A 20176-nucleotide genomic window follows, 5' to 3' on the forward strand; every position below is an offset into this window, starting at 1 on the left:
AAGCTGCTCAAACCATAGGAAGAGCACCTTTTGGGTGGCTTCTAACTTTGCCCCTTCCGGATGAATCCTCGAGAAACTTTGCAAAAGAAGTATATGACCCCAGCAGATTGATTCTGCAAAGTTTGCATCAGGGTGGTGGTGGTGGTGACTAAGGTAAAAGGGGGAGTGCCAAAATGTGTGGTTTTTCCCAATGACGCAATGGGGGAAAAAGAAATGTGCTTGTGTGTGTACGTATATGTGTATATATATATACATATATATACATACACACACACACACACACACACCACCACCACCCCCCCCCCCCACCACCACCACCACCACCACCACCCCCCCCCCCCCCACCCCATAGGGTGCCAGGCAAGTATGGCATTGGTCTGTACTGCAACAGTGGTACTGCCCTAATCATTTTTAGCATACAATTAATCTATGAATAGCTTGGGAGCCACCCATCTGCAAGACCAACATGTGAAACTGGATTCCTTTCTGGCTAGTTCCCAGGTAATTAGAATATCCACTCATTTGTAGTATTGGTTTTACAACCCATGGCTGACATTGCTCCAAAAACAAGTTTTGACTGAGTCTAATATGCAAGTAAAGTGAATCCCTACAAAGAAAGTCTATCGCGGGGCCACCTCTAGAGTTACTAATGAGTGCGCACTCTGCCTTGCTTGAAAATCCCTTGCTCCTACACTCAATCATGCAAGACTAAACCATGAGTCCACCCTCGGCTATAAAAATTTGAGCCATGCTATAGCGGCTTACTGGTTTCATAAAACGGAGATGGGGACCTTTAAACCTCCAACATGGCTTCCTGGCATCAACCCCACACACCAATACAGGAATTTGTAGGGCCAATACTACGATCATGCTATAGTTCAATACATTTATAAGATTATAAAGTGCACCGCCAGCTTGGCAAAAAGGTGTGTGCTCTGTGAGGCGCGCAGCCCTTTTGTACGACACTGCCTAGTAGGCACAGACATTTTTTAAAAAATCAAAAAATTCTAATATTAAATTATATTAGCGGTTCACTGAACCAGGCTTCTGTCCATATGGGCTATTTAAGTGCTTATTCAGTGCTTGGGTTCAGACGAGGTAAGACCTGTAGCCCCATGCCCTCCATCAATGTTGCCGTCTTCCAGCGGTCCCCAGAGCTGCAGATTTCACCCAGTTCTTCCGGGTGTTCAAAAGCAGCACCAATGAACTGCCGGTACACCCGGTCCATGTAATTCTCATGCCGCGGGAAGAGGCCTTCCAAGAAGCCGATGTGTCCTCCATGCATGGTCACCAGCAGAGCCATGTTGGGGATGGTCTGGGCGACATCCAACGGGATCGCTGCAACGAGAAATAAAAGAAGGACTTAGATACTGGAAGAGTGCAACCCTCATCACTTTGAATCACCAAAGGCAAATGCTCAGCCAAATCCCTGGAGCAAGACCCAGTCATGCACTGGTCCTTAAATGTGTTATAACCAAGAGCAAAGACGGGCTAAAAAACCAATGGTGTCGGAAGGCTGCCCAGAGGAATTTTAATGGTTGCGATTAATTCATAACCTTCAATGCATCACATATTTTGGTTCTAGTTTGTATACATAAGGGAGAGAGAATATTTCCAGCCATGGGTCCCTTCCTCAGTGTGTCATAGGGAACAAAGCTTCAACTCACTGATTAGGCCCAACAAGGCCAACACATGTCTGAAGTTGCTTTTGTTTGCATGCATGGCTAGTGATTCAGACTGGATCTGCTCCCATTGGTGGCATAACAAACACTCATTTGCATATGGCTGGTCCCCTTGTGCAGAGGAGAGCACAACAAAAACAACAGCTTGGAAGGTTGCCCAGAGCAATGGCAATGGTTAAGATGACTTCATAACCTACAATGCATCACATTATTTGGTTATAGTTTCTCTCCCTACGTGAGAGAGGGTATGCCCGGGCATGGGTCCCTTGCTTGCTGTGCCTTACTGAAGGAAGCTGCCTCTAGCTACAGTAGATGAGGCCCAGGAAGGCCAGCACATTTGGGGTTGCTTTTGTTTCCATGCAGAGGCAATTTGGACTGGTGTTCCAAGCTGGGCTGCTCCCATTTTTTGACAGGCTGAAGACTGATTTGCATATGGCTGGTCCGCTTGTGCAATGGGGATACAACAACAAAAAATAGCTTGGAAGGTTTCCTAGAGCAATGCCAATGGTTAAGATTCATTCCTACCCTTCCACCCATCAAATGTTTGTTTATAGTTCGTCTCCCTCAACCGTGCTAACCGGGTTTAAACCACACTGGAGTGAAATGCTCAGATATGAAACCCACTACCAGAGTTGATGGAACAAATTACGAATTCTGCTAATTTGCGCAAATTCCATATGCCTCTACAATGGAGAGTCATGATCACTGAATCGCTGGGTTCATACGAGTATTATGCTAGCACTTATTGAAGGATCTCTGAAATCTTGAACAACCTAACTTCATAGAAGACGATAACAGAGACCTGCAATGGTCTTTCTGGGGGTAAAACACAATGCTGGGATGGAGTCCTACATCCCAGAGGAAATATAAACTAAGAAAACCCATGAAGCACGAGTCAGGACACACATCAAAGGCCAAAGGTACAGGCTACACGCAAATTACCCTGTCATTCCTACCATACCCCTTCACTGAGAGATCAAAATGGAAACGCACCAGCCACGTACACTGGAGGTATAGATGTGCCAAAATATGGAAGACATCATGAACCAACAAATATTCGCCAAAGGTCAATGTGACATGCACATATGGATAGATGTAAGCAACTAGGCACGCAAGACAAGAAGCACGGTAGAAGCCAGAACAACCATTTATTAAACAAGCATGCTGCAATAAATTTAGGCCATGAAAGGAACTTAATGTGCCAGTAGTAGGGATTGTTCTCAATGTAACACAAGAAGGATATCAACCAGCAAACAAACTGATATGGAGAGAAAACATACACAGATAAGCAAAGCCATGCAAGTAATGAAGATGACAGAATAATTTAGGGACAGACATTAGGGCCTAACCGCACGCGCACGCACAGACACAGACGGACACAAGCAGTAAAGGAAAATTTGACACGTGATACAGCTATACATATATGCGTGCACTCAAACACCCTATAGGTGCTTGAACTTTAGTAGGCCTCAAGAGTGAAGACAAGGCCTAAGCCCTTCGAATAACAGGCATCAGAACATTAGAAATTGTCTTTCACAGCAAAGCCAGGCAGTTTAGGCCCTTGCAAAGGAATGCAACGGCAAGGCAGGCAGCCTTGAGCACAGTGTAAAGTCGTGCCGCGATTGGTCAGGAGTATGAGGTGAAGCCCTTGCCCAGCCAAAAGTACAAGGAAGCATGACCTAGTCTAAGGTTGCTAAGGAAAGCAGGGTCTGTAGGGGAAGGGTTAGAAAGCCACTGTTTGCCTCTCCCGCGTGATTGGCTGCGGAGGAGAAAGTTTAATCCATCCCACACATTCAGCAAGTGAAACATAGCAAATAGAAGTTCTGCCCATGTTCCTAAAAAAATAACCAAGACAATGTGACAGCCGTTAGGAAAGATTCTCTAAATGCAACTTTCCTTCCATATCTATGGACACCCCCTCGCCCCCCCAAACATTGTGCTTGTGTTACAGTATCCAGACCTGGCTTTCTACAATGGAGCACAGCCTTCAGCTGCAATTCACTGAGCTTTCGCTCATTGCTATGGGGAAACTGACAAATCCTTCAGGCGCTGTCAGTACTGAAAAACTTTGTTTGTCTTAATCTTTCGACTTTGATGCCACTTTTGGTAGCAGTTTATCATGGAGCAAATAACATTACTGTACCGCGCAATGGGGTCTATGTGTTTTCTGGCCCTAGAAACCCTCTAAGGATTTTGTGGTGATTGTACAGTGTGCCTAGGAACAGGCAGTAACTTTTATTTGTATTTTTACAACTTTTTACCGAGCCATACCGTGCTTACCGCATTTGGCTCATGACTGTGGCTAGCATAAGTCATGGCCGTGCCATGAGGTCGTTTGGCCATTTTATCATTTGGCCAAGTATCTAGAAGTTTGATCCTGAGACACGCAGAAGAATGTTGGCACCCGAATCCCATTGTTGTCCCGGTGGAGCCCTGCTTTGCGCTCGATCTCAGAACACCTGCGAAAGTGCTTCAAACCTTTGGAGTGGTGGGACTAATCACTCAACACCTTCTGGTTGCCCTGCAAAAGAGCCTGTTCGGAAGTGTCCCAGGGCCAGCCAGTGGACTGTCCAGCGCTAACCTGGGTTACTGTGCAGGAGTGGGTCGCTGGGTCAAGTTTTGGCTTGAGACTTTGGGGATTCCTAGCTCTCCCTGCAAAGCACACTTCAACTGAATTTCGTCATCCCAGCCCTTTTGAGCCACAGGATAAAAGGTTTGGTAAGATCGCAAGAGTTGAGAGCCGCTGCGCCACTGTGTTATAGTCGCTGAAGGTGAATTTCCTGCATTCCTTCCTGTGCCCTGAGACCAGCTGCATCAGGGTTTTCTTTCTTCATCAACCGAATCAAGATTTACAGCTCCTGTTCCATACCAGACCTACATCCGAACATGCAGCCCCTGTGCACATAGAAGCCGAACCAAGGGCGGAAGTCCAACCTTCGACGACCCCTTCCAGACCTGCCATGTTTGGACCAAAACCGACCTCAGGAAGGCGAGTAGTGAAGTCACTTACCAGTGGCCGTTGTTCATGAATATGCTTTTACAAAGAGGATCACTTGTGGTCTTCTCTTTGGCTTGGGAAGCCTCTGCTTCCTAAAGTTCTCTGAAAGTTGGAAATAGCTTTGTTCATCACAGCAGATCCATTCCTATCTCTTAGAACTTGTTTCACCCCTTCAGAATTCTTACTCTAACCTTTTCCAACTCCCTAAAAAGGTACGTTGTGACTTTTTACACATGACCGAAGCTTTTACGTGTTCATCGAGAACAATGCTCCATTCATCATAGGGCCGAACTTCAAAGTTAGGATTGTCATCTGTGAAGTTTGTCTGTGCTCTAAAGATTATTCACCCTTTTCCCTTCGTGGACTTATTAGTTTTATCTATCGCACTGACTCAAGTGAATGTATATACTTTACATAGTGTTGCTTTTGTGGTATTTTTGCTAGTGCTTTTCTTTATTCATTTGTGTTGATTCTTGGGCCCCCAATACATTGTATATTGTGCTATACTTCTGTCTAATGGTAATTCTTGGCGTTTCACTTCGTGTGCTCATTGTGGATCTCTGATCATCGTCACTCTGCCTGAGACCTAGCCTGGACTGCTCTCCAAGCTACCGTGAATTGGTCTGCTATCTTCCCAGAAGAATCCCCTGTTCATTTTACAATGGTGTCCTCCCAAGCTTCTGTCCATCAGGCCAGAGTTTATAAATACATTCTAACAACAGTCCTGTTGAGAATCAGACCCCTTGCAGAGACAGGTCTGAGCCAAAGTCAGTCAGAGAGAATGGCCACATCGACCCTGTAGGAAAATATCCTCCTAAAATTGGAAACACATAATGGAAGATCAGCTTCCCGCCAAGGTAGAACTAAATACATAAAAGGCTCGGAGAGTCTACATTGACCACAAAGACATCATGAAGGGTGTGCACCAATTAGGACCCCTTAACAAAATATAGTAATGTTTTAAGCTAGAATAGCACTTGATCATATGGAAGTAGAACGTGCTCAGAGCACAGAATATGAAGTCATGCACATCAGCCATGAGAAAGAAAGGAACAGGTCACACGTTTCCAATCAGACGTTGCAGTATGCTGCCGGTTGACACAGCTGGAGGGGGAAGAATGGTACGATGTTGCCAGCATTTCATTCCTACGAGACCAGGATGTAAAATATACAACTGTTGCTACACTAGCCGCACCTCACACTGTCATTGGCTACCCCATGATGGCCACAGGTGCTCCACCAATTAAACGCCAAGAACCGAATGAAACAAAATTACACTTCAACTATCCAATAACAAGTCTGGGGGAGCCAGCCAATCAGATGGCTTGGAATGCAGGCTGAAACCGGTGATCTCAGCTCGCGTTCTAAGCCACCTGATGGCCAGTTTCACTGGCCACCATCTTCCCCCACCCTCTGTTCCCCCCTCCCCACTTACCTCTTCGCCGCTGCCCCTGCTGACGCTCCTTGCCACTGCCCTTGCTTGCCTCCATACAGAGGCCTACTTCCCTTTCCATGGTGGCCATCTTGGAACAGTCTTGTCTTTCCATGAATGGGACGTCGCGCAGCGACCCATTCATGGGAAGAAAATACTTTTAATTAGCCTCATCCCAGCCCATGGGACAGGTGCTAATGGCATTAAGCACCCGTTCCAAGGGCTGGAACAGGAGATGATGGCCCGGGGCCCTCGTTAAAAGCCCTTGCTTCGCTCAGGCCTTTAACTTGGGCCGCAAGTCCATTACCACCCATTCAAGTCCTTAGAACGGGTGCTTAACGCCACAGTATGGTCACAAGGGTTTGAATAATCCAATAAGGCCAGAAATTGTATAGATTTGCCTATACAGCAACCAAGAACAACCAATCGGAGAATAATATTGCCCAAGTAGTCTGAAACATTGTTTATGTTTAAACTCTGCACTTCACTACAAATCTCCACCATTTTCTTTATTACTGGCCGTGGTTGCACGTAAAACATTTTTGTTTTTCTTGCTCCTGTGCAATTTATTGACTCACCTGGATTGCTTTTATTATTGAATTTTTGGGTCTTACCCCACAACATGGTCCACACACACAGTCTAACAATCACATTTCACGCAGCATTTGCACCCTTATTATTCCCTACCTATTAGCAACCTATTCAGAGTCGAAAAAAGGGTGTGCTTCCCCCAGATATATAAAATCCTCTCTTGCTAAAGCAGAATAAGCCGTAAAACAGTTGCTCATCCTGTAACCGCCATCTCGTTTGAACCTTTATAAAAAGGATACCCGTGAAATGAATTGCCAATAGATGAATGAAATGTCTGTACTTTCTAGGCAAGGTTCGCTTTACACTGGACAGGTAAATCTCATACAATTTCGACTCCATTATACCCCATTATGCATCAGGTTGACTCAAACACCTCCACTTTGGAAGCAATTCAAGATGCAGGAAAGGCATTTGGCTGCTGAACACAGCCTTTTATGGTTCAGGTCCTTCAAATGGGCGTCTGCTCATATGTGTTATTTTAGACGCTTCTTATATAAAAGCCCAGTAGATGGGATTGAAGTTACTGGGGGTGCAACCAGGGTTCCTGTCAAGAATGGGGGACAAGGCAAGGGTGTCCCTCGTCGCCATTGCTACTCAGGCCTGGAAACCAGAAACTTGAATGCATTACTAGGGAGGCAGATAGTGACATGTCCCTAAGATTCTCTTTGATGACATTGGCCCTCATTACAATAGTGGCGGGAACGGTATGAACGGTGCCGGTAGGGCACCGACACCGTTCATACCGTCCCGCCGCATTACGAGTTCTGCTTGCGGGTTCCTGAAAGCCCGCCAGGTAAGACCTGGTGCGCTGTGGTACACCCGCGAGCAGATCTCGTAATGCTGCCAGCAATGTTATTAACGGTGCCGGCGCATCCATGCTTACATCGGGCAGAATGGGGATTGGGAGCCCGGCATTACCGCCACCTGCGAATTGGCAATTACCGGCAGCCGTGCTACCATGCTCGTAATTAGGCCCATTTGTAATTTTATGCAAATTATACAAATGCCATTTTATAAATATGAGTAATTTCGAATTATTCCATTTAACCGAAAATACAGATAAGGGGTTTGTCTAAAGGCAATGCAGGTTAGATATTTAGAAGTGATTATAACCCGGAAGCAAGACACTATTTATTGGCATGATTTTGTGACCGGGATAGACAAAATAATCAAAAGATGCATCTCCCTCCCTCTTTCACTTATCAGTACCATATACCTGAATCGATGACTGCGCTCCCCAAATCTTTATATCAGGCCTTTTAAAGAAAAAAAAAAAAGAATTCCCTACTGATGAGATTATTTTGGACAGGGACAAAGACCAGTGTGAGATGGGAGGATATGACATTGTGCTAAGATTCGGGGGCACTTAGAATCCCCGATTTGGAAGGTATCAGCCATTCACTGGCACTCATTATGCTGCCGGCTGGTTTAAGAGCAGAGCCGAGCAGCCACCTATTAAAATTGAGATGGAACAAATGACACACCCATCTTTGGTAGATTGCGACATATACAACACTGCCAATAAACTTTCAGCATGTCTCGCAGCCATCAATTCTTGGATGACAGGAACGTTTTTGGTATTAAATGCTGCCAAAACCGAAGTACTCTTTTTTTCCTGGAAATACAATTCCATATTCTCTTTCTCCTTCCCCAATTTCCTTCCCTCCCTCTCTGCTTCTCATCTCTCCCACGGCTCGTAACTTGGGACTTTACTTTGCTTCCGAGTCATCATTCATGCATCCCATTTCTCGATCTTCTTGTGACTGTCATGATCACCTGTATAACATCCGTAAAGCTGGTCCTTTCTTCATCTTTGATGCCACTAAACTTCTGATTTCCTTATTTTCTCACAAATTGTCTATTGTTCTTTTCCTCTATTTGGTCTTCCTTGCTCATCATGCGCCACTGAAATCTGTCTTGTATGCTTCCATTTGTCTTCTCCATCTTCTTCCTCCGAGGGACTCCTTTGTCTCTACTATCTACTCTTGGTTGGCTCTCTTTATTCTCACCTTAAATTCAACTTTCTGTGTCTTGTCTTTAAATCTCTTTACAGTCTTGTGCTTGCCTATCTTTCTTCTCTGGTATCTATTTATATTCCTAATCATTCTCTTTGTTCCCAGACTCAATTTCATCTTGCAGTCTCTCCTCCACCTTTTGCTAATTCACGTTTACGTTCCTTTACTATGTTAGCTCCTTTCCACTGGAACTCTCTCGCCCGTTCTATTTCTTCATCATCTTTGTTACGCACTGAAGATCTATTTTCTTCAATCTACAAGGCTAATTGCTGTTCTATTGTCACTTGCATTTGCCATTTTATTGTACCGTTTTGTACAGTTCTTTGGTTTAATGCGCTTTACAAATCCCAAATAAAATACAAATACCTACTACTGGGATGGTCTAGAGTAGGCTTATCGGAGACTGACATAATAATAGGCCTTTATTAACGATAATACCAATACAGCAAACACTGAGTGTTCCTTTCACCACTGATCCACTATGCCACCAAACAACGGCTAAAATTGGAGTTGGGGTCGTGTAAACTCTTTGGACCAGAATACGAGTTGGTTCATGGGCAGTGAGCATGCGTCAACCTAGAGGGTCTGCATGATTCAGAGTCAAGCGGGCCATAGAGTCCTCCACTGGGAATTTCATTTTACGGTATGTAGGGATAACCGCATGCGGTAATGCATTTGTGTGTAGGTAGCTACCTCCACAGAAACGATGGCTTGAAAGAGGTGTTTCAGTACGGAAACATGTAGTTTGGTGGAGCGGTAACACATCAGGTATTCTAAAGTACTGCATGTTTTACCACTTCCAACAAAAAAGAGGTGTCCCCTTTCCCATTTTACAAGCTTTATGTAGCCCTCCCAAAACTAATGGGGACATAAACTTGTTCCTACCTTGTCTATGTATGAATCGTCACCAGATGTTTGACAAGGGGACTACTGAGGGACTTTTCCACATTTCCCTACTTTGGTTGTGGTCTATAACTGCTTCTGACAAACTTGTAATCAGGCCCTTAATATGTTCCCATCCTCCTTAATGCACTTCTCCCGCCCAACTAGCATCAGCCAATCCCAAGCTCACAGAGGCTGTCGAAAGGTGACACATGGCACTGTACAAACCCTGAATAAATAAGATGGAGACATTAGTACTCTGATAAGCTGAGAGGATGCTGAGGTTTAGAGAACGTGGATGTGATGATGCAAACTTAAAGGCTGGCTATAGGTCAGCTGCACTCACACAACTCAAAATGCAAGATTTGAACCTTAGAGGTTCCCACAACAGTGGGACATTTCACGTATGGGATATGTGATCTCCTGTATGTGCTCATAGGCCGAGCCCCAGAGGGACTCTGTTCACATTGTCAATACCCACCACAGCTGCCGAATTTCATGGGCTTTGTTGCAATGAATCGGATATTAACTCAGTCTTAACTAAGGTTTAGTCACTCAATGTTAATGGTTTTGCAATGCTACATCGTCTTCTAGGCCCAATGTCCATGTGGCACTAAGCAGTAAAATAAAATATTGTGTTCCTTTGGTCATGGCCTATAGCCTGGGCCCTTATCCCATTACCTAGTAGATCATCTGATCCCACCAGTTATTGGCCAGGGGCATTTTGCACCAATAAGTAAAAATCAGTGCCCCTCTGTTCATTACTCCGGTAGTTTCCCCAGACCCATTCCGCGATCACCTTCGTAATGCCTTCTATTGCCATGGTAATCATTTCCAAAGTTATGGAGTGTTTATGGATTCCTGCTATAATGGGAAAATGCTTCAAAAATGAAGTCTTTCCCATTTCCACTCTCCAAGTGCCCCTCTCCTCCCGTTTGGTCCCCTCCCACTGTATAAATCCTCATTGACCCTCTCTTATTTTCTCCTTTCACTGCCATGTTCCACAAAGCATTCCCCTTTCCCCAGACCCCCACAACCCTGAGTAAGCCTTGTGACTTTCCTACAGCATTTCCATGGTAAGTCGAAAATGATCTGCCTCAAAAACAAGTTCAGCAGCCCTTCCCAAACTCTCCACCTACACATGTGGTTCTCTTTCACCCTCGCCCACCTCTTCCCGGATGCAAAACCATCAATTTCCCTCTCCTCCAAATATCTTTTTCTGACTTTTTGTTGTGGCTTCCCACAAGGTTACCGCAGGAATCATGACATTGAGGAAACAAACGATGGATGACTTTTCATTTCCGAAGAGCTTCAGTGTTGGAATGCACCTTGGGAGATATACACTTTTTTTGAGACTGGGACCACTTTTCAGTCACATTTTTCAAAAACTACAAGACAGATTTACCCCAAACCGAAAAAGGAATATGGTACAAAGCCAGTTTTTCTGCTACAGGAAGCATCTTTTTCAATATAGAAAAATGTATCCGAGTCGGACGAATGGAATCATCTTATTCAATATAGAAAAATGTATCGGAGTAGGGCGGAAGAGGCTTTTTTACCCCCAACCGTTGAATACATTTTCCACATAATTTCCAGTTTGGGGGTAAGAGGGGATGGCCATGCTGACATTTATTTTAAGTACATTTCAGCCAAACCCGCTCAGTGAGTCAAAAGTCATCAGCAATACAATTAAGTCTCCAGTGCTCAATATGCAAAGAATGAAATTGTTCTAAAATGTTTGAAAGAGAAAGGAATAATGTTTAGGAATTTAAATAGTTTTGTACTTAACAAAAATCAAGGAGTTAATGGATGTAATGCATGAAGCACTTGTTAATTGCTGTAGCAAATCTAAAACTTTACAAGAAAGTGGGTGCACCTCTGCTTTGAGCGAACACTGCCAAGAAACCTGTTCCTTGAGAAGGGATCCCCTCAGTAGCGTCTACAACCATATTTTAGCTCACGGTCCCTTTCACAGAGGAGAAATATCCATTTGGAACAATTTGCATATCAGTCTGGTCCCAGCCAAAAGAGAAGCCCAGCTACGAAAAGATAAGTAAGTCTCTTCTTAACGAGAGTACCAACAGCAACCACAGACACATATTTCAGCTATGTTGGGCATTAACAGTGAGGTGAAGCTGCACCTCTTTGAACACAGAGAGCAAGGGGTCAACGTCTGGATTACTTTTACTAGCTAAAGGTGGAACTGGTGTAAAGTAGAGTGATCCACAACCTGGTTGTAGATGGCTTAACCATTGCCAACCTGTCCTTCCAGAAACACATAGAAGGACCAAACAGCTTGGCTCTGACTCTCCACCCTTTGAAAAATTAAACACTTCATCCCCTCCAGGACTTCCGGAGCGTAGCACAGGCTCTTTGTAGTCTCACACATCGATGGGGGAAATGCCCTCCTGATGGGGCTCCAAAGTACTCATTTGGCTCCTCTAAAATCAGTCCACCATTCTGCAGCATGTCTTATTACGGGTGCACGGAAATTTGACCGAATCACGCCGTCCTACGTGAACTAGATTGGCTTCGTCTCCAGGCTAGGATCCTGTTCAGGACTGCATGCATCATCTACAAAGCACTCATGTGCAGCGGACCTGCCAGCTAAGCTCCAAATATCTGGTGGCACACGATCCATGTGCAGCAAATCGACCAACTCGCTTGAATCTTTTCATGCACCCATCCTCTAATACCCGATTCCCATTAACGACTTGTCATGCCCCCACAATTCTCCAATTTGGCAAATCTCTGAAAACATGGCTCTTCCAACAACACCTGACCAAGGACTAATTCCGAGGAACGCACATACCAACGCACAGATGTCAACTGACAGTACTGCTCTACTGATAGAAGCCAGCCCAAGTGCTTATTATCCCACTCTGTACAGCGCTTTGCTGCTCTCGAACTAGGTCTGCGCTTAAAACAATAAAATAAGTAAAGCCCCTGAGTAGGATCCTTCCATAGAACAGGTTATTTGTCCATGTTCATTCTCAGTAGAGGCCCCCACATTTTTGCAACTCTGTTCTGACCTTTTGTAGGTTCATTTTATTTCTTGTATCATAATTTGTACAGTTTTGTAATGACTTTTGCGCAAATATAAAAGATATATTGGAGTAACATGTGTTTCTTCGTATTGAACCTCATCACATCAAGCCACATATTAGTAAACATTGGAAAATAATGGAGGCTGACGAACGTGGATGCTTTTCTCAGTACCACTGCCTTTTGGGTTTATGGTCTTTCCATCTAATACCATTGCATCTAAAAACTTTGCATCTAATTCATTTTTTTTTTTTTTTTATTTGGTTACCCGCCCCTCCAACTCCTGTTTTTTACCCTTTATAATGCACCTTAACAAAAATGAACCCTTTACCCCTTCCCCCAAAATGCATTAGATGCAAAGTTTTTAGATGGAAAAAATTTCATGGAATGGCATCTGATGGAAAGACCAGATACCGCCATATTTGCATAGCGGAGAGGGGAAAAAAGACGTCTAGACGGTCGCTAACCAACGCTTCTGAGGATGATGCATGGACTAACATTATGCAAATCAGAAATATTTCTGCAAAAACTGTTGCATGTCTTCGTCTCTCTTGCGAGTCCTGTAAAAGGTCCATGTTCCGAAATTGCATCTTCTGTCAGACTGTCACCACTTGCCTTCTTCCTTGCTCCTACCCCCACCTCCATGCAGCAAAGCCCCACTGCTCCTACTGGTGATGCGGCCGCGCTTCCGGCAGTGTTACAGTGAAAATCTCTCACCTCCTGTTTTTATGTCTATAAATACGGCTTTCTACTCTGACACCACACTCGCAGCAGCTCAAAGTGGCATGAGGGAACAGAAGGTGGCGAGAGGCAGCGCCGCAGACTCGTGATCAATCGCATGCCTAGAAGCATCGGTTGGTGGGAAGATAAAAGCAGCACCTCAATCAGTGGCGGGGATGGGGGGGTGAGGGGTGGAGGGGCCCATGGAGTGAAAGGATGGTGCATTGTTCAATGCCGTTTTACTACTTGTCTGATGGGATGGTGCATCGAGTATCGAAGATGAATAGAGCCCCAGGTGTGTGAAGGTGGGAGGGTCCCACATACGCATACCCTCTCCTAGCTCTGCCACTGGCCTCCACACAGTAGTCATGAATAGAGCCCCAGATGTGTGAAGGTGGGAGGGGCCCACATACGCATACCCTCTCCTAGATGTGCCACTGGCCTCCGCACAGTAGTCATGAATAGAGCCCCAGATGTGTGAAGGTGGGAGGGGCCACATACGCATACCCTCTCCTAGCGCTGCTACTGGCCTCCACACAGTAGTCATGAATAGGGCCCCAGGTGTGTGAAGGTGGGAGGGGCCCACATACGCATACCCTCTCCTAGCTCTGCCACTGGCCTCCGCACAGTAGTCATGAATAGAGCCCCAGATGTGTGAAGGTGGGAGGGGCCCACATACGCATACCCTCTCCTAGATGTGCCACTGGCCTCCGCACAGTAGTCATGAATAGAGCCCCAGATGTGTGAAGGTGGGAGGGGCCCACATACGCATACCCTCTCCTAGCTGTGCCACTGGCCTCCGCACAGTAGTCATGAATAGAGCCCCAGATGTGTGAAGGTGGGAGGGGCCACATACGCATACCCTTTCCTAGCGCTGCCACTGGCCTCCGCACAGCAGTCATGAATAGAGCCCCAGATGTGTGAAGGTGGGAGGGGCCCACATACGCATACCCTCTCCTAGCTTTGCCACTGGCCTCCACACTAGTCATGAATAGTCCCTCAGATGTGTGAAGGTGGGAGGGGCCCACATACTCATACCCTCTCCTAGCTCTGCCACTGGCCTCCGCACAGTAGTCATGAATAGAGCCCCAGATGTGTGAAGGTGGGAGGGGCCCACATACGCATACCCTCTCCTAGCTCTGCCACTGGCCTCTGCACAGTAGTCATGAATAGAGCCCCAGATGTGTGAAGGTGGGAGGGGCCCACATACCCTTTCCTAGCTCTGCCACTGGCCTCCATACAGTAGTCATGAATAGAGCCCCAGATGTGTGAAGGTGGGAGGAGCCACATACTCGTACCCTCTCCTAGCTCTGCCACTGGCCTCCACACAGTAGTCATGAATAGAGCCCCAGATGTGTGAAGGTGGGAGGGGCCCACATATGCATACCCTCTCCTAGCTCTGCCACTGGCCTCCGCACAGTAGTCATGAATAGAGCCCCAGATGTGTGAAGGTGAGGGGCCACCTGCTCATACCTTCTCCTAGCTCTGCCACTGGCCTCTGCACAGCAGTCATGAATAGAGCCCCAGGTGTGGGAAGGTGGGAGGGGCCCACATACTCATACCCTCTCCTAGCTCTACCACTGGCCTCCACACAGTAGTCATGAATAGAGCTCCAGATGTGTGAAGGTGGGAGGGGCCCACATACTCATATCCTCTCCTAGCTCTGCCACTGGCCTCCACACAGTAGTCATGAATAGAGCCCCAGATGTGTGAAGGTGGGAGGGGCCCACATACGCATACCCTCTCCTAGCGCTGCCACTGGCCTCCACACAGTAGTCATGAATAGAGACCCAGATGTGTGAAGGTGGGAGGGGCCCACATACGCATACCCTCTCCTAGCGCTGCCACTGGCCTCCACACAGTAATCATGAATAGAGACCCAGATGTGTGAAGGTGGGGCCCACATACGCATACCTGTGAAGGTGGGAGGGGCCCACATACGCATACCCTCTCCTACCTCTGCCACTGGCCTCCACACAGTAGTCATGAATAGAGCCCCAGATGTGTGAAGGTGGGAGGGGCCCACATACGCATACCCTCTCCTAGCTTTGCCACTGGCCTCCACACAGTAGTCATGAATAGTCCCTCAGATGTGTGAAGGTGGGAGGGGCCCACATACTCATACCCTCTCCTAGCTCTGCCACTGGCCTCCACACAGTAGTCATGAAGAGAGCCCCAGATGTGTGAAGGTGGGAGGGGCCCACATACGCATACCCTCTCCTAGCTCTGCCACTGGCCTCTGCACAGTAGTCATGAATAGAGCCCCAGATGTGTGAAGGTGGGAGGGGCCCACATACCCTTTCCTAGCTCTGCCACTGGCCTCCATACAGTAGTCATGAATAGAGCCCCAGATGTGTGAAGGTGGGAGGAGCCACATACTCGTACCCTCTCCTAGCTCTGCCACTGGCCTCCACACAGTAGTCATGAATAGAGCCCCAGATGTGTGAAGGTGGGAGGGACCCACATATGCATACCCTCTCCTAGCTCTGCCACTGGCCTCCACACAGTAGTCATGAATAGAGCCCCAGATGTGTGAAGGTGAGAGGGGCCACCTGCTCATACCTTCTCCTAGCTCTGCCACTGGCCTCTGCACAGCAGTCATGAATAGAGCCCCAGATGTGTGAAGGTGGGAGGGGCCACATACCCTTTCCTAGCTCTGCCACTGGCCTCCATACAGTAGTCATGAATAGAGCCCCAGATGTGTGAAGGTGGGAGGAGCCACATACTCGTACCCTCTCCTAGCTCTGCCACTGGCCTCCACACAGTAGTCATGAATAGAGCTCCAGATGTGTGAAGGTGGGAGGGGCCCACATACGCATACCCTCTCCTAGCACTGCCACTGGCCTCCACACAGTAGTCATGAATAGAGCCCCAGATGTGTGAAGGTGGGAGGAGCCACATACTTATACCCTTTCCTAGCTCTGCCACTGGCCTCCACACAGTAGTCATGAATAGAGCCCCAGATGTGTGAAGGTGGGAGGGGCCACATACCCTTTCCTAGCTCTGCCACTGGCCTCCGCACAGTAGTCCTGAATAGAGCCCCAGATGTGTGAAGGTGGGAGGGGCCACATACGCATACCCTTTCCTAGCACTGCCACTGGCCTCCACACAGTAGTCATGAATAGAGCCCCAGATGTGTGAAGGTGGGAGGAGCCACATACTCATACCCTCTCCTAGCTCTGCCACTGGCCTCCACACAGTAGTCATGAATAGAGCCCCAGATGTGTGAAGGTGGGAGGAGCCACATACCCTTTCCTAGCTCTGCCACTGGCCTCCACACAGAAATGAATAGAGCCCCAGATGTGTGAAGGTGGGAGGGGCCACATACTCATACCCTCTCCTAGCTCTGCCAATGGCCTCTGCACAGTAGTCATGAATAGAGCCCCAGATGTGTGGAGGTGGGAGGGGCCACATACTCATACCCTCTCCTAGCTCTGCCACTGGCCGCCGCACAGTATTCCTGAATAGAGGCCCAGATGTGTGAAGGTGGGAGGGGCTACATGCTCATACCCTCTCCTAGCTCTGCCACTGGCCGCCGCACAGTATTCCTGAATAGCGGCCCAGATGTGTGAAGGTGGGAGGGGCCACATACCCATACCCTCTCCTAGCTCTGCCACTGGCCGCAGCACAGTATTCCTGAATAGCGGCCCAGATGTGTGAAGGTGGGAGGGGCCACATACCCATACCCTCTACTAGCTCTGCCACTGGCCTCTGCACAATAGTCATGATACTGCACGAGAGAGGGAAAAAGGGGCACTTAATGTGCTGAGATAAAACCAAGTTTTATCTGAGCCCTTTCATTTAGTGTGCCAAATAGATATGCCAAACTGTTTGTTAGGTTCGATTTTCTACAGTCCAGTTGGTTTTGTACTCTACAAGAAATATCCCTTGGTGCCAAGGCCCCAACTTCTATTATAGACCTGTACTACCCAATGTTGGTACAGTGGCAAAGAAGCCAGGCTTATTTTAGGAGGAAGCTGTAAATCAGTACAAAGGAATCAGAACATACATGGATCCAAGGAAACAAATACACACTTGCAGTTATACCAAAAATAGTGATTTTATATCTACACAAGGCAGTTATAGTTTCAAAGAAAGCAACATGAAACGTTCATTTAGAATAATAAGGGAATAAAGCAGGTGAGTACATTGTTAGATACCTTTCTTATCTACACACAGAGTGCTTCAATTAGGGTCAGTAAAAGTACTTATTTTAAATGAACTCTGAATTATTCAAGTGTAGGTAAATTCAAGAATGTAAAGAGCAACACCCACAGGTAAGCAATACTAGTATCAACTCTTATGAGGTTTGGCAGTCTTTTCCCTAACAAGAAAGGAGGTATTCAGTTCAGGTTTTGGAGGGAAACAAGCAATGCCCAAGCCAAGGGGCTCAGAGGATTTACTGTTAGGAAACCAGCAATGCCCAAGCCAATAGGAATGTGATGGTTCTGATGCAAACCTTTCTAGTACAAGTAGTTAACAAGTTAGTTGATCTTGGAAAAAGTTCAGGCTTTTAGGAAAAGCCTTCTCGGAGGGGCACATGCAGCTTGGCCTCGGAGACTGTAAATGGGTGCACACCCAAACAGTAGAAACAGTGCTCCAAAAGCAGAGGAGCGACACAAACAGCTTCATGTAATCCCCACAGTCCCTTGAGATTGAAGATGATGATGTCGCTGGACGCCTTCTGGTTTCCTCGGCTGCCAACCCGGTCTCCTGATCCTTGGTCGTAGAGACAAAAAGGGGAGGGAGGGGACCCAGGGTGTGCTCCTGCATTATTAGTCGAGAGAGGGACTCGCCGGCACAGAATTCTTCGTACACCTGCGTCGTTCATAGTTTGGAGCCTTTTTCTCAACACCAGAAGCTAACGATCACGGCTGGTTGGAATCTTCTTTGTTTCTCGGTCATGCACTCTGGTGGCGGGCCTCTGAGGAGAGGATTCGTGCTTCTGGGGGGTCCACATGGATACCACCAAAGGTCCAACAACATTGGTCAACGGCAAGACGATACACTCCCCGAGAATGGGGATTCTGCAGCCCAGGAAAGTTGCAGGACAGCTCATTTGGTTATGCCCAATAGCGCAGAGGAGGAACTTGTCCTTAGAGGAGCGTCCCTGTCGATTCAAACACGGGGTCAGTACAGCAGCGGTATTTCAGAGGTGCTTCTGCAGTTACTGGAGGTGCTGCAGGTCTCTCTGGTTTGTTTTATTCTTTGGAGCTTCAGTTCCAGTGGTCGACTTAGCCTTCTGTCCCAAAAGCCTTGCCTTTTATGCAGGAACCCATTCTTTCAGTCCTATGGACTTGTCACTGGGGTTGGCGGTGCTTGCAGGACAGCCAGCTGCCCAGTTCAAACTAGTTCCAGCCAAGCATACAAAGACAAAGGCCAGGGAGGTTTCGGGCTCCTCCCTCACTTCCTGCCTCAGCAGACACACTGGAGCCTTTGTGGGCTTCACAAAGCGATCCTGCCAAAGGCAAATCTCAAAGAGCACCCACCCCTACCTGGAATGGTAGAAGAAGGGCCTAGAAGAAACATACAAACCGAAAATGGCGATAAGCGACGACTGGGCCCATTTTGGGAAAATGGTCACCCATGGGTGCTATACCGCAGCTACGGAAACACCCTGCAAGTAGCGTGCACAAAAAGGTAGAGAAAGTATCGACTGCCACCAGCCATTTAAGTGTGTCTGTCACTGTAAGTTACAGGAGCAGTGTGAAAGGAGTTACAGTGTAGCCCCTCAGCCCTCCACATAAGGTAGTGTGTGCTGATCCCACAAAAAGAAAGGCAAGTAAGATTAAAAGTACCTTGCTATCCTTGAGAACAGTAGGTCTAAGGAAACAATAATAAATAACAGGAAGGGAAGCCCAATGGACTCCTTAGCAACACTGCACACAGGATGATGTGTGCTGCAATAATTTATTACAGATGCCTGTAGTAAAATACATGGAAGAAATCAGGACTCCAGTGAACACAAAAAGAATATAGTAGCAGAAGAAATAGGGTTCCCATCTCAGAGCAGAAGAATGAGTGAGTGGTAAAAAGTTCCAGTCACTCAGGAGAATAAAGCAAACCATTCCAGAAGTCCAGCAAAAGTGCCAGGGGTCTCAAGTAGAGGGGAATCGGCACAAGAAATGAAAATACTCCCTAGCACCGTTCAATATATAATCACAACAAAGGATGAAAATCACGATACATTCTTGTAGCATAGTTTTTGATCACTCCTTTTTTACAATCTGTATAAAATAATCACTACTTTACACAAAGTACTAGCTGTAATCACTAATTCTTTCAAAAGTCAATGAACGCAACTACAAACAAAGCAGCTACACTACTACTCGGACTCCACAGTGCGAGACTCAATGCCAGCACTCGGAGCACTCCACTGGCCAATAAAAAAAAGGTCCAGTTAAAGAACCTCTGCAACTCCCACAAAGCCTTGCATTCGTTAAAAAAAAAAAAAAAACAATCTCCCTCTACCAACCAACCAGAGTCTTAAAATCAAGAGAAGAAGTACTATTAGAAACCAGATGATTCGGCACTCTGATGGCTAAACATTGGAACACGCCACATAAGGAAATCTGCACCATAAAGGGCCACCTAAAATTCTGGGAACATCTGAAAACCTGGTTCTTTGATGCATAATGTACACATACATTAACCTAGCCATCAAGCATCATCGGTTCCATGTATTAATATCCCCGCAAAAATATAGCCATTCAAAAATTTCACCATATTTTTGCGGCGATTTTGACCCATGGACCCTGCAGGGGACACACCCGCATTATTTTAAAATGTGCGGGGGGACACCCCCGCTCCC

At 46.7% G+C, this 20176-nt stretch overlaps 1 protein-coding gene across 3 annotated transcripts in view; it reads right to left on the reverse strand.

Annotated features, from left to right (window-relative positions):
* Positions 1 to 872: 872 nt before the first annotated feature.
* ABHD1 (abhydrolase domain containing 1) overlaps positions 873 to 20176 on the reverse strand; it is a 91701-nt gene continuing 72397 nt past the window's right edge. For all 3 annotated transcript variants that reach the window (XM_069605514.1, XM_069605511.1, XM_069605513.1), the window contains one exon: positions 873 to 1338. In XM_069605514.1, coding sequence (XP_069461615.1) covers positions 1073 to 1338 — 266 coding nt within the window. In that variant the 3' untranslated portion in view covers positions 873 to 1072. The remainder of the gene's footprint in view (positions 1339 to 20176) is intronic.

Source organism: Ambystoma mexicanum, chromosome 4p (genome assembly GCF_040938575.1).
Source record: "Ambystoma mexicanum isolate Mex_15411 chromosome 4p, UKY_AmexF1_1, whole genome shotgun sequence".
NCBI lineage: Eukaryota > Metazoa > Chordata > Amphibia > Caudata > Ambystomatidae > Ambystoma > Ambystoma mexicanum.